Here is a 13,178-nt window from a genome sequence, read left to right as displayed (position 1 = left end):
CTGTGCATGGCTCTCTACTGATCCCTTAATGCAGAATAGCTTGGTTTGGATCACTGCATTCAGTGTGGGCTGCTGTTTCTAATTGTTTTCAGCCTGCTTTAGTTGGAAATATCCCTACACTTCAAGGGTGGGTTCAGTTGCCTAAAGACAGACACTTAGGGCCCTGCCTGCTTTTCAGCTGCTGCACCAGAATGCTGCAAGTCTTCTGCAGGTCCTGTGTCATGTCTGTCAGCCCTTGGATACATCCTAGGGCACCTCATTTAGCTCTGTGTGTCCATGAGGTAATCAAACCTGTCCCAAGTACTTCATGTCATTTTACGTTCAGTTCAGTGTACATACTTTTTCTTATTCCTTCAAAAGCAATTGCTTAGGAAAAAATCAGGTTTTTGTTCTAAAGATTACAGATGACCTTTTCTAAAAAGTATTTGAGTCGGAAAGAAGCTCTACTGCATCCGCCATTCCCTTCAAGCATGCTGTATTGCACCCAAGTGACACCTGTACACAAGAATACTGGAGTAGTTTTTATAGCCCTTTATTAGTGTGTAAGCACATCCACAGTGCATATAAAACTGTAACAGTTGACTTAATTTGAACAAATGATATTTTATTTTTCAGTAAGTGATTAAAAAGGCACTTCCACCTTGTGAACGGTGCATCAAGGGTGTAGTAACCAGGAAAAAACCCTATATTAATCGAATACTCAAGACAATGAAAGTTTAAGAAAAGAATAACTGACCAATGCCTTCCCACCCCTCCCTCCCACCCCTGCCCACCCCCCGCAACAGTCTCACAAATCCTGTGTAAACTATAGTTCACTGGGATTTAAATCATCTGAGCTACTAGAACTCACTTTCTGTGAGATTCTCAAAGTGTCTTTTAACACTCTGAGTGTTAAAAAACCTCCACCTTTTCAAATACACTTCATGGTAAAATAAGTTTTGGAGTACTTTTAACATCAATCTATATGTTGGAGACAAGGCAGTTGTGCTTTTATCATTGTCAGAGGAGTGGGTGTATGTGACCTTGACACTAAGAGTAGACTTATACAGTGCTAAATATCGTCCTCCCTCCCCTTGCTGCAGTGCAATTTTTTAAGCGTGTTTATTCACTGGCTTTTGTTCCATTGAAATCTCCATCTCTTGCATCCATTTCTTCATCACCTCCTTCTGTTGCGTTCTCAATTACTCTTCTGCCTCCAGATCTACGGGGTGGGACAAAAGATGCTGGCTCATTTCCCCTCCTGTAGTAATGGGGGAAAAAAAAAAAAAAAATCAGGTGTTAGGTCATTTGCAGTCCTCACAAATAAGCATAGAGTTTTTTAACAGTACCTGTGGGACTTATGTATTTAAATGCAGAACAGCCAAGAGCTATGGGCCTCTAATACAACTTTCTGTTCTGTAGCATATAAGAGTAATTTGTGGACAGGTTGAGACTCCCAGTTGCTTGGAACTGTGATGGGATTCCTGTTCTTGTGCTTAAAATTCTCCTCTAAGTAGTCTCATCTACCCCACCCCCACCCCCTCTTCCCTTCATTTCACTGTTCTCTATGGGGACTGCAACTGGTTGTGCTTGGAAGGAATGGGAAAGGGGGCTGCTTGTACCCACAACAGCAGGGGAGTGTCCTTCCTGTCCCTTTAGAAGGGCAAGGAGAGAGAGCGTGAGCTTGTGCTGAATTTCTGACCTGCAGTCTGGATAAGCCCACCAGGTACTGAAGGCCCATGAGACCTGGGACTGGAGCAGTGCCGTGGATGTCAGCAGGCATTTTTGAGCCCACAGTCCCCCTCTACAAAGGCTGTGTTGGTCAGAGTACCACAGCTGCTTTGATGTGTGTGGTATCCTAGGTTGTGAGTAGCTCCAATCTCTTTCCCAGTGGAGAGAGGAAACCATCACTGCTTTGGAACTGTGTTGCAACTCAGGTGCTGACACTTAACAGTGCAAGTGTCTTGCAGAAGAGCTTACATAAAATGCTTTTTCCCATCTTACCCCCTTTTCCTCTCCCATCTCCCTCCCATCCCCATACGTTTCAGAGCCACAGCCCAAGGCAGGGACACTTCGGTCCTCAAGGTTAATTTTTTGGGGAGGTGTGAACAAGTGAGACAGAAGATGGGTTTGTCTCTTCTTGGCCTCCATTGCTACTGTGCTACAAAACGCTTAAGTTTTGTAACATGGCCTCTCACTTGCCCCTCGTTAAGCAAACCTTTGTAAAGGCTTGAGACCACAGACATAAGCAATAAAATAAATTCATGATCACTGAGTGTTGTGCCAAAATGACTAATTTGGTGTTAAATACATCTGACTGCACTTTTGGGTACAGCAATCATGCATAAATATTTAAAGGCTTGTCTTGTCCTTGCAAAAGACTAAGCCGGTGTTGTCCTTCCTGAAGCAGCTATTTAAGCCCAAAGTTCAATCTTCCGTACAAGGGAAGCGGGTGGAACATTGGCTGGACTAACTTATTTCAGAGGCACAAATCTGTGTTTCCAAGGTAGAAATGTGACATGTAGTCTGTTTTCCACAATTCTGCCTTTAAACTTCAGTGTGAGCAAGCAATTAGCTGGATAATAAAGCTTCATTTAAGATCTGCTGTTAGTTAACCTTAGTTGTTCTGGTGCCAATGGCATGTATTGAACACAAGGGTATGTCATTTCTACCCTGGCATGTGCTTGACAGAGTCTTAATAGCAGTATCTACTATTTTAGGATAGCAGATATTTGTTATTACAGTTTAACAAGAAAGTTCTAGTCAGGTCAGTAAATTCATTAATTCTTGTCACTAAAGGAAGAGCTTTCTACCCCCTTGGACTCCTGCTATCTGGACTCAATTACTCACGAGTCATTTGTAAGATAAATCTCTTTATGATGCAGTAATTCACTGAAGTGCTATAAGAGAACATGGGAATGGTGGGGAGTAGCAGCGAGAGTCTAACCAAATTGTGCAGTACGGTTTTGGCTACAAAGAAGTGAATTCCCTACCACATATTCACTACTCATTAACATAAGCTGTTGCAGTATGCATAAACTTCATACTTCTTTAAACTGGTATTGGTCCTCTGGATAAACGCTTTTTGTTTATATTTGTTCCTCTTAAACAGGTTTATGTGTTTGATAATATTCATGTGGTCATTTGTATTAGTACCTTTAGAATAACGCGTATAGTTGAGACAAGCCTTAAGCATTAGTGTTTGCTTAGCATCTCTGTATTTTATCTACCTTTGAACAAGTGCTACTGGAGCAGTGCTTGAATAGCAGCCTGACTGGAAATATTAGGCTGACTGAAAGGCACATGCAAGGACAAGACATCGTCTTTAAATATTTGTGTATTCCCGGCAAAATCCAGCATATGTAAAAGAGAAGATATACAAATATTACAAGGCAGTAGCTCTTTAATTTTTGCAACAGCAGGTATTATTCCTATCTCCAGAGAATGTGGTAAGCATCGTATTATGCTGTGCTAGGTTACAGTGTCAATTTCTGTGACCGTGCTTTACATTTTAATAACAGTAGACAAGCAAGGTAATGTCTGCAAAATGTCTCTAAAAGCCTTAGTAATAGCTATTTGTAAGCAATACAGGCCCAGAGTGCTATGTAATGAAAAGCAAGACTTTCTCTTTTGTCTGTGATTGGGTGGTGTAGGTGTGATAAATCACATGCAAGATCTTCCCAAATCTCAGGTGAGTTAGATGGGATCTTACCTTAGAGTCAACATTACAATGTGTAACAAATACTGTGAAATTCTAATGACATGCTGTGACACTTCATATTCATTAGTCCTTTTAATCAATTTTACTAATCAATGGTGTATTTTATTTGAAAAAGTTTAATCCTTGTGGCTGTGCACAAAGATGAGGTGCAAAAAAGACAATTTTCATGCAGAAAAAGTCAGTACTTTATTAGGTACTCTGTTGGTAGAACTTGTGAGAATGCAACATTGGTAAGTCTACATCAGTACATAACCTACTTGTAAGAAAGATGTATCACTGATGAACAGCTAATGGTAGCTAGATTATTGTAATATTTGTCTCTTTTGATAAAATAGATTAATGCCAAGATATCCAAGCCTTCACAGTTTGCAGAAACCTCACATAATTTTTACTTGGGCCGAAGAAAATGGAAATTTGTGCAACACAAGCTAGCTGCAAAGTTGAAGGCATGGTACCTGCTTAGTCATGCGAAGGTTCCTGTGTCCCTCTGAAACAGAGAGAAAGAGTCCCGGGCAGTTATACTAAGCACATGGTCATGATCAGAGGTAGGTAGATTACTTTTAAGGAATTAAACAAAGTACATTACAGCCAATTACATTACAGTTAGATAAAACAAAAATGAGTCTTATGCTATTCTATGTAAAAAGGGCTGGACACAGCCACTCCTTTGTAAAGCAGCCAGGAGCACGCCCCAACGAAGATGGTGCTAATGGAAAAGGCTACCGCATCCCTAACTCTTCACTTTGAAGTAAATCCACATCTGAAGGTTCATGCATGTTACCAGTAAACACACTGGCAAACTGCTTCAAGAACACAACTAGGCAGATGATTTGCTTTCATCTGAAATACTGTTGGTTTTAGGTAGAAAGCAAAGTTTTGTGGTGTGGTGATGCAGATAGAGCAATTTCCTTATAATTCAAGTCAGCCTCTTTATTTCAGCGAGTTGGTGTTTTCAAACCCAGTGAGTGCAGGAGAACTCAGGTATGTAGCTGACTGATCACAGATTTATCTTTTTTCCCAGTCAGTTTTAACAAGAAAATGCAAAGGGACATTTTGATCTTTTCCTTGGTCTGATGACACTGAATCCCTTTGTGCTGAAGTCCAAAGAGACTTTTGGAATAGAGTCATATAATGTGCTTTGCCTTTTGCCACCTGTGATGTTGCTTGAGACTGTTTACGGTCGTTGTGTGCGAGTTGTGCATGTGTGAAAAGAACAAGCATTTTGTGACTGCTTCTGTACAAAGAGATACAGTCATTATATAAGGGGTGTTTTCAAAAGCAACCAAGCCTAATTCTGTTCCTATTTAAGCCAACAGGAGTTTTGATTAGAAAGTGTAAGGCCTGTGCCATGTTATCACAGTTGTTCATCTCACAGCTGAAATCCTGAGATTGCTGCAGTCTATGAAATGCACTTCACCTTCTGACCTTGGCCTTTTGTTGTACCTGCCAAGCTAATACAAGGAGTGAGTAACTTTGCAGCATTATCAGTGTCTGTTCTTCACTTGAACAGATTTTTTTTCGCTTCTGTAGTTGAGTTCTAAATTTCAAGGCTGTCAATGAGTGGGAACAAACAAGGGCGTTCTACCTGAGCTTGCTCTTCAGTGCTGCAACCTCACGGCCCAGGGCTTCGTTACTTTCAGTAGCTTCATCCAGCTCTCTCTGCAGCTTCCTGCGGTTTGCATTGATACGCTGAGACTCTTCCTCAGCCTCCTCCAGCTGCCTTTTCAGTTGCTTGAGTCGTGTGTTGCCCTTCTCGGCCTAAAGGGAAATTTTAGAGTAATGCTTTAATTGAAAACAGCTTTACATTCCTCATTTTAATTTCATACTTCTCTTGAGCGTTTTACTGAAACATGGCCTGAATCAAAGTTAGAAGCTTAAAATCTAAAAAATATAAAAATAACTTTGCTTCGTGGGAGTTCGTTTTGCTGATAGATACTGTATTCCGACACTACCTTGTTGCTTCTTTTGCTGCATGGTCCTACCTCTGCTTTTCTGGCTTGGAGGTTGGTGTGCATTAGGTAAAGCTAAAATTTTAAAACAGAATGTGTTCATCATCTCCATTCATATAGCAATAAGGATGTTGTGCACAGTCCTATATATCACTGTGCAGTCAGACTGTTGCAGCTGGCTGATTGACAAGGACTAGTGCTTTGGTACTTGACTCAGCATGGAAGAATAATTATATTGTCCTGTCTTTTAGCAAAGGGCTGTATAGCTCTCCCAGCATAGAATCCAAGCAGACAGTCTGCTTTCTAGAGGGATATTTCTTTGAGGCAGAACATGAAATCTTTCTTTCTTAGGGTAAAACCTGAAAATCCCTGTGCCCCAGACTAAGACCCTCATGACAGTCTGATACCTGATCTTTGTACTGCTCTGCTTGCTTTCTCTCATCCTCCACCTGCAGCAATGCATCCTTCAGCTTCTTGTCCTTCTGGCGCAAAGTCTTGGCTGCAGCCTGCTTCTCTCTGCAAGTGACAGTGCAACATTTGGTGATGTGGAAGGTCTGTAGTCTTCACCTGCCTCAGGCATGTTGCTCATGAAACTGACACCAAGGACCCATATGTTAAAGGCCTTACTGAATTTAACAGATGAATTCTAAGCAAAATTTAAATATCATGTTCTTCTGATCAAAACAAGTATGTGTCTTTGCTGTATGCTAGAGGTGCTCCAGGAGATCTGTTCTAAAACACAAGGTGATTTTCTGAAGAAGTAGTCCTACAAATGGCACAATGTGTCATAGCAATTAACCTGATAGGGTCATAGGGCAGTTACTGTAAAATGTAAGGGAGCAGATCCTTGCCTTTGATACCAGTAGAACTTTTCAGCAATAAAATAGTTCTTAATCAGAACCTGTAACAACTCCAGTTACTGGCAATATGTCTAAGTAATGTTAAGTGAGGGAGAGACTTTACCAAGCCTTAATGGCACTGAGAGCCTGATGACACAAATCCTGTATGCCTTTGTTTACTTTCTGTCTCATTAACTGGAACAATAAATTGACAGGTGTGCCCTCTGGGAGACCAGTACCTGGCTTCCTGTTCCAATTGCTCTTCAAGAGAAGCAATTTTGGCCTCCAGAGCAGCAATTGTAGTTTTGAATTTGGACTTCACAGCTCCCTCCATCTCTTGCAGCTTACTCTTCAGCTCTTTGTTCTGCCTCTCCAGTTGCTGCCGAGCATTTTCGTTCTTCTGTGCAGTTGAGCGCTCTGTTGCCAGCTCATTGTTCAGCTGCTCTGCCTGCAAGGGTGAGAATGGATGTTGTCAAAAATGGTGCATGCTTTCAGAGAAATGACAGGTAGCAATTTGGGGTGGCAATTCTCCAAATAATTATTCAGAACCACAAATAGCTTTTGCTGGAATACAAACAGAAGGTGTCGTGCTGAAATGAGCTTTACCTGCTGTACTGCTTTCCTCATGCGATCACCCATTGCCTCTATATTGCTTTGCTCCTCTTCAAGCTCTTCCTCCAGTTGCGCAATTCTTGCCTCCAGGCGCCGTTTCTCATCCTGAAGGCTTGTCCTGTAAATTTAAATTTAATAAGTGTGTAGCTATGGCTTTGACGAGTTGAATGTGTCTGAAACTATTATGAACTGCCAATAATTCATAAAGAAAAGAGAACTAGGTGTTTCAATGAAACCAGTCATGTGTGTGCGTGTTGTGTTGTCAAGAACAGATGGCTGTTGGGAGAAGAACATAACTTCTCTTGGCAGCCATGCAATGTTCAGCAGCATGTTTACAGCCTTGTGAGTAATCCAGTCTATTCCTACCTTCCAGAAGTAGCGCTTGCAAGTTCTTCTGCCAGCTCTTCTTTCTCCAGATCTGCTTGTTTGCGAGCTCTCTCTGCAGCAGCCAGATCCTAGGAGAACAGGAAAAGGCAGCCCAGTAAAGAAATGAGGAATTAAATGTTCAGACAAATAGTTATAGCATGATACACAGGACAGTAAACTTTCTAAAACTGGTATAAGATGTGTTGTCTTGTTAACAGAATGAATTCTCGTCATATCATAAATCCTATGGAAGTACAACGAAATACACTTTATCCAGCCTGTCAGCTGGTTTCTATTTTATTGGTTTTAGTCACAAGATTGCCATTTCATGCACGTCGGAATAAAAAAACTAACAAGACTTCAAGAATTTATAGCTATTGAAAACAATTTATGTTGGATTATACAGTTCATTTCCCTTTAAGACTGGTGAACTGTGCCTTCCTCCAAGGTGATTGTTTTTTCAGCTTAATCTGGCTATTCTCAGATGTAGATCCAACAACTTCAGTGGACTGCATGGAGCACGTGGAACTTGTTACAACTGCTGCTTATAGCTTTCCATCCCTGATAGCTATTATATTATTTCGTTGCAGTTCTGTTTTGCTACTGAAGGTCATGTGTAGTCTGCTCTAAGTTTCCCACTTTACCTCTTGAAGCTGGATGAGTTCTGCTTCCAGGCCCTTTGCTTTCTTCTCATTTTCTCTGGCTGTAGCAAATATTTCTTCTCTGGCAGCCCGTGCATCATCCAGCTCTCGTTGGTAGTCCTTCATCTGAGCCTTATTGAAAAGAATAACAGATGTATTTTTGTCTGGCTTTATTACAATTTCAGTAGAAAGAAATTTGAACAGAAAAGAACACATACACATTTACATAATCATAATGCCTGCTTAAATTACATTTTCTGGAGAGATCAGCTAGCACATGTTGGAAAGGTCCGAAATGCTGTTCTAAGAAGAGCAATGCTTCCACTTGCACACTGCAGTTTTTGTAATGCCTATTATCCATATTTCCTCTGAATATTGCAGTCTTAATCTTTCCGATACATCCCTTTTTGTTATTTAGCTGTCAGCATATGACAGAACAGTTGATATGGAGACTTACAGTATAAACAGGAAAATGCTAATTCAGAGACAAAATTACTTCAGAACAGTCTTTTATGCTTTTGAGGCAAGTGTTCAAACCAGGATTGAAGCCCTGTAATAGATTTTATCCTGTAGCCCTTTATGTGGGAATCTGTGTTTTCCTTCATGTGGGTAAAGCCAATAGCAGATGAGTGTTGGCCAGGGAGTTTTGGAAGCTCTCTGTAATGATGAAATTTAAGATTTTCATCATTTGCCATGTGAAGTTTTCCATTGTCATTCAAACTGAGCATTACAGTACAGATACTTGAATCTGGGAGTCTAGTTAAAACTCCCCCTCTAACCAATCATCTGTAATGGGTATCAAGTTCACAGATGTCACCTAACTTTCATATGGTGGCTGTAAAAAAGGCAGCAGTGGGAAAAACTATATTTGTGGGATTACATACCTGTAATTTGCGAAGTTGTTTGATGGCTTCTTCCCGAGCTTTATTAGCAGAATCAGCTTGGCTTTCTAGGTCTTTAACATCAATCTCTAGCTTCTTTTTGGCTGCAGCTGCCAGGGCACGTTGCTTCCGCTCATCTTCCAGTTCCGTTTCATATTCATGGAGCTGATCATTAAAGAAAACAACTTAAGTTTAGGAAAGTCCTTGAGCACTCTTAAACATTCTGTGTGTGTCTGAATAAGGTATACAGCCCCCCATATCTCTATTAATTGTGATTTTCCTGGCAGTTAAAATAGATTTCCATTTTGTCCAAAAATTAAAGATTCTTGAAAGGAGTCAGCAGTTTGGGTTCTGTATTGATGGAAAAATGTATATTACAGCAGTTGTCCTTGCTGTCACAACACTTGTATACAAATAGGCTGTCTCTTGTCTGTTTTCATTTCCAATGCTTTTGTATCCACTCAGTGTACCTTGGGAAGGCAGATATATTAGAAGCTGTCTTTTTTCACTTGTACTGAGAATATAGGGAAGGTTCTTCTGTGTCAGAGATAACAATTAATGTTTTATACTATATTGGTTGTAGTGTTAAATGGCTACATCTGTTGGCAGTTGTGCACCTGCTACTGAAACAGGAAAAAACCTGTTATGCAGTTTTGTGCCTTTTTCAGTACAATTACCTACTTTTTTTTTTTTTTTTAAGTTTTCCAAGCACAAGGCAATATAATATTTTCTTCTCATTATAGTAAGGTGCTTTTAATAGCGTCATGAGGCTGGGGACTTTCAGGTGGCTTGGTTAGGTATCTACAAAGGCAATAATAGAGAATGGTACCTGTTTAAGGAGTTGTCTTCTCTTCTCTTCATTCTGTTCATCTCTGGCTTGTAAATCTCTTTCAAACTGGCCTTTCAGGGCCTGCATATTAACCTCCAACCTGAGTTTGGCATCTTCAGCAGCCTGTAGCTCATCCTCTAGCTCTTCTAATTGCGTCTTCATCTCTTCTACTTGCTGTTCAAGGGTCCGTTTAGATTTCTCCAATTCGTGGACCTTTCAAGCAATGAGAATTTAATAGTCTTGTCATAAGAAATAAAAATAATTCTAGTTAAACACAGTCTACCTGCAGTATAGGCCACATTGGAAAATACCAGCTGTGGACAATGAATGAACTAATTTGCACTGAAAATGGTAAATTAGCAATTTTTGTACACTTGCAAATCTGTCTTAAAATAACCTGAGATTGTCTTTATCCCAACTTTCATTTTTAATCTAGTCAAGTATCAAAATTGAATTTATTTAGTATTAGAAGTAATATTATCATATCACTGTAATAAAAGAAGTGGTTGGCATCAGTGTAAATTTGCTGCAGCTATACAAGTAAATGTTAGGTTGGTGGCAAAGTCAAATGTAACTAATAAAGTCAGATTTCCAGAGTTTACAACTTCAAAGCTGCTTAATAAACTAGTAAATTATTTAGAATTTCTTTAATGGTTTTTCAGTCTTAGAAATCAATAAGAATCTCCTTCATGCTTGAAGTTGTTAAAAATAAAGATGGCTTACAGTTACTTTGCCAAGTCTTTGGAAAGTTTGGGCACAAATGGAACAACCTTTGAATTGTGTGAAATACCTGATCTTGCTGAATGGATTTGTGTGCTACAGAGAATTTCCCACACTGAAAACAATGATCTGTTTGTTAGCTGCTATCTTAAGTTATTGTTGTGGAAATTGTTCTAAGCCCAAAACTTACATTCTTGCCAACATCGTCTTTGGAGCTAACAAGATCCTCCATTTCAGCTTTCAACATTTTGTTCATTCTCTCCAGTTCTTCTTTGGCTTCCAAAGCCTCTTCAAGGGCTCGGGCCAATGACAAAGCCTTTGTTTCTTTTTCTCTAGCTTCAGCTTCTGCTCTGTCCCTTTCATCTGCATATTTTGAAGAGATGCTTTTCTCTTCAGCTAGCATCTGTAAAAAGGTAGTGTTAATACAGGAAGTCATTAATAATACGGTTTTTCTATTGCAACTGTCTTGTCAGTTGACAAGAAAAATCTCTGCCTTTTGATAAAGTTATATAAACACAAAATTAACCAGTGCATGTGTAATTAAATTTTAGTTTATTTTTTGTCCCTGCTTTATCTTTCACTAAACCAGTGGAGTCTCTGTGAGTTCCAGAAAAGTTAGGTTGTAACATAGCAAGGGAGAATCTTAAATCCATACCTGATCAAATTTCTTCTGTTTCTTCTCCAGGTTGGAGACCAGCTGGCGCTGGTTGTCTAAGTCCACCACCAGGTCATCCAGCTCCTGCTGGAGTCTGTTCTTGGTTTTTTCCAGTTTGTCGTAAGAAGCAGCCTTTTCCTCAAACTGTTGTGTGAGACTTTCAATCTCCTTCTGGAGTCTCTTTTTGCCTTCTTCCATGGTTTCTATTGTGCTGGAATATTCCTGTAGCTTCTTCTTAGAGTCAGAGAGCTGAAATTTGAATTCATAGGACAAATCTTTATAGCAGTGACAACAAAGCTTGGCAGAGAAGGTGGCCAGGAGACAATCAAGACCCAGAAATCTTACCTAATTTCACCCATGTGAAGCTAATGATCAGTTACCCATCACCCAGGCCTCATAAAATGAGGCAGACAAGCCTAGTATGCAAGACTATCTTGGGACCTACCTTGCATTTGTACCTGTCCTAGACATCACACTTCAAAGAAGAGGGAGACTGCTGGCTCCATTGTGGAGCTTCACTGATGCCATCTGGGCTAACAGCACTTGTTCCCTGAAGGTCCATGTGCTGTGCCAGGATAGTTCTACAGGTCTGAAGCCTCTGGAATTACTGACAAACTCTCAGTGATGGGCTAGTGATTTAGCTTTGGCACTGATACCTGTATTGTCAGTGTTGAAATATGTCTCTCCAGATTTTGTTTTGCTTCTAATTCTTCATCCAACTGCTCTTGCAAGCTGTTCTTCTCATCCTCCAACTGACGAAGCTTGGTAGACACGTTTAGCTTCTGCCGCGTTTCTTCCTGAAGCAGCTCCTACAGTCACCACATCAATCAGCAATAGAGTCATTAGTTTAGGTCTTTTTATAGTGCATTTTATAAATATTGTAGATGAGCTGTTCCTGGATGGAAGTTTACCTGTGTATCTTGTAGCTGAGATCCTAAGGTTGCAACGTCTTTGGTCAATTTGATTGTCTTGCTTTCTGCTTCATTGAGCAAACCAGTAACATTTTCAACCTCAACCTGTGAGACACCACAGTGAATAAACTCAGTTATTTTGCACAACTTCAGAATCTTACTACAAACTTTTGTTTGCTCTAGATTGAAATCTTAAATTTGAACAGGATCTGAATCTGCTCCTATGCTTCTGGGTCACCTCAAGCACCAACAGTGTTTCTATCTTAACTGGAATTCACAATTTTGCCATAATTTTGCTGGACAATATGTGGGATTTACGTCCTGTGGAACTAAATCCTACACACAAACTCTGCAGTTTCTGCATGTGTCATCTCTGTGAGCTGTATATTAAGATCCCAAAGGTCTAATGCCATTTTTGTCTAGTTTACCTTAGTATTTTATTACTATATATCAAAACCTAGTCATATTCATAAGGCAATACTAGTATGTTCCTTTCAATGAATTGCAAAGGGGAATGGGGATTTTTGTGGATTTTCCTTCCTCTTCCCAAGTTTGACAGAAGTTGATGCATTTTGATTATATTTTCTTATTTATCCACTGTTGTGGTTTAACTTAATAAAGAAAAGCTTATTGCTGCTTTGAACAAAGTTGTAACAATAAGCTTGATTAGTATTGCTGGACACAGAACATCTGCTAAAGCACCATTTAAAATTATCTTTAGTTATTTCTTACTAGACACTAAATCATGGATAAGTGAGCATTCTCCTTTCGTTGCCATTTTTTCTGAGCATAACTTATGTGTTTAATAGCTGCCTAATCCATTTCCAGAAGCCACATTCCTATCAATGTTCCCCACCACCCAAAAATGAATGAACAGAAAGAAACTGTAAAATATGCAGCACAGTCACTGAACCAGCGGTGGCATTACGGACTGCAATGTGTACAGAGCAATGGTGAGACTAAAAGCTCTCACTTCCATGAGACAGAGTGATTGTAATTGTTTAATTGTGTGATAATTGGGGTAGGAGTTCAAGGTAGGAACCCTACAGATGACAAAAAAATGAGCATTTTGGCT

At 39.9% G+C, this 13,178-nt stretch overlaps 1 protein-coding gene across 4 annotated transcripts in view; it reads right to left on the bottom strand.

Moving 5' to 3' along the window:
- Window positions 1-516: 516 nt before the first annotated feature.
- MYH11 (myosin heavy chain 11) overlaps window positions 517-13,178 on the bottom strand; it is a 62,822-nt gene continuing 50,160 nt past the window's right edge. For 2 of the 4 annotated variants that reach the window (XM_052772359.1, XM_052772361.1), the window contains 13 exons: window positions 12,104-12,208; window positions 11,849-12,001; window positions 11,193-11,441; window positions 10,728-10,940; window positions 9,818-10,030; window positions 8,992-9,153; window positions 8,111-8,239; window positions 7,467-7,555; window positions 7,095-7,218; window positions 6,728-6,936; window positions 6,057-6,165; window positions 5,286-5,458; window positions 517-1,240 (listed from right to left, as the gene is read on the bottom strand). In XM_052772359.1, coding sequence (XP_052628319.1) covers window positions 1,102-1,240; window positions 5,286-5,458; window positions 6,057-6,165; window positions 6,728-6,936; window positions 7,095-7,218; window positions 7,467-7,555; window positions 8,111-8,239; window positions 8,992-9,153; window positions 9,818-10,030; window positions 10,728-10,940; window positions 11,193-11,441; window positions 11,849-12,001; window positions 12,104-12,208 — 2,067 coding nt within the window. In that variant the 3' untranslated portion in view covers window positions 517-1,101. Of the gene's footprint in view, window positions 1,241-4,155; window positions 4,188-5,281; window positions 5,459-6,056; window positions 6,166-6,727; window positions 6,937-7,094; window positions 7,219-7,466; window positions 7,556-8,110; window positions 8,240-8,991; window positions 9,154-9,817; window positions 10,031-10,727; window positions 10,941-11,192; window positions 11,442-11,848; window positions 12,002-12,103; window positions 12,209-13,178 lie in introns of those variants that run through there. The other 2 variants (XM_052772362.1, XM_052772363.1) reach the window with 2 other exon arrangements.

Source organism: Harpia harpyja, chromosome 21 (assembly GCF_026419915.1).
Source record: "Harpia harpyja isolate bHarHar1 chromosome 21, bHarHar1 primary haplotype, whole genome shotgun sequence".
Classification (NCBI taxonomy): domain Eukaryota; kingdom Metazoa; phylum Chordata; class Aves; order Accipitriformes; family Accipitridae; genus Harpia; species Harpia harpyja.
The sequence above is the reverse complement of the archived record's forward strand: the minus strand, read 5'-3'. Positions and strand labels throughout refer to the sequence as shown.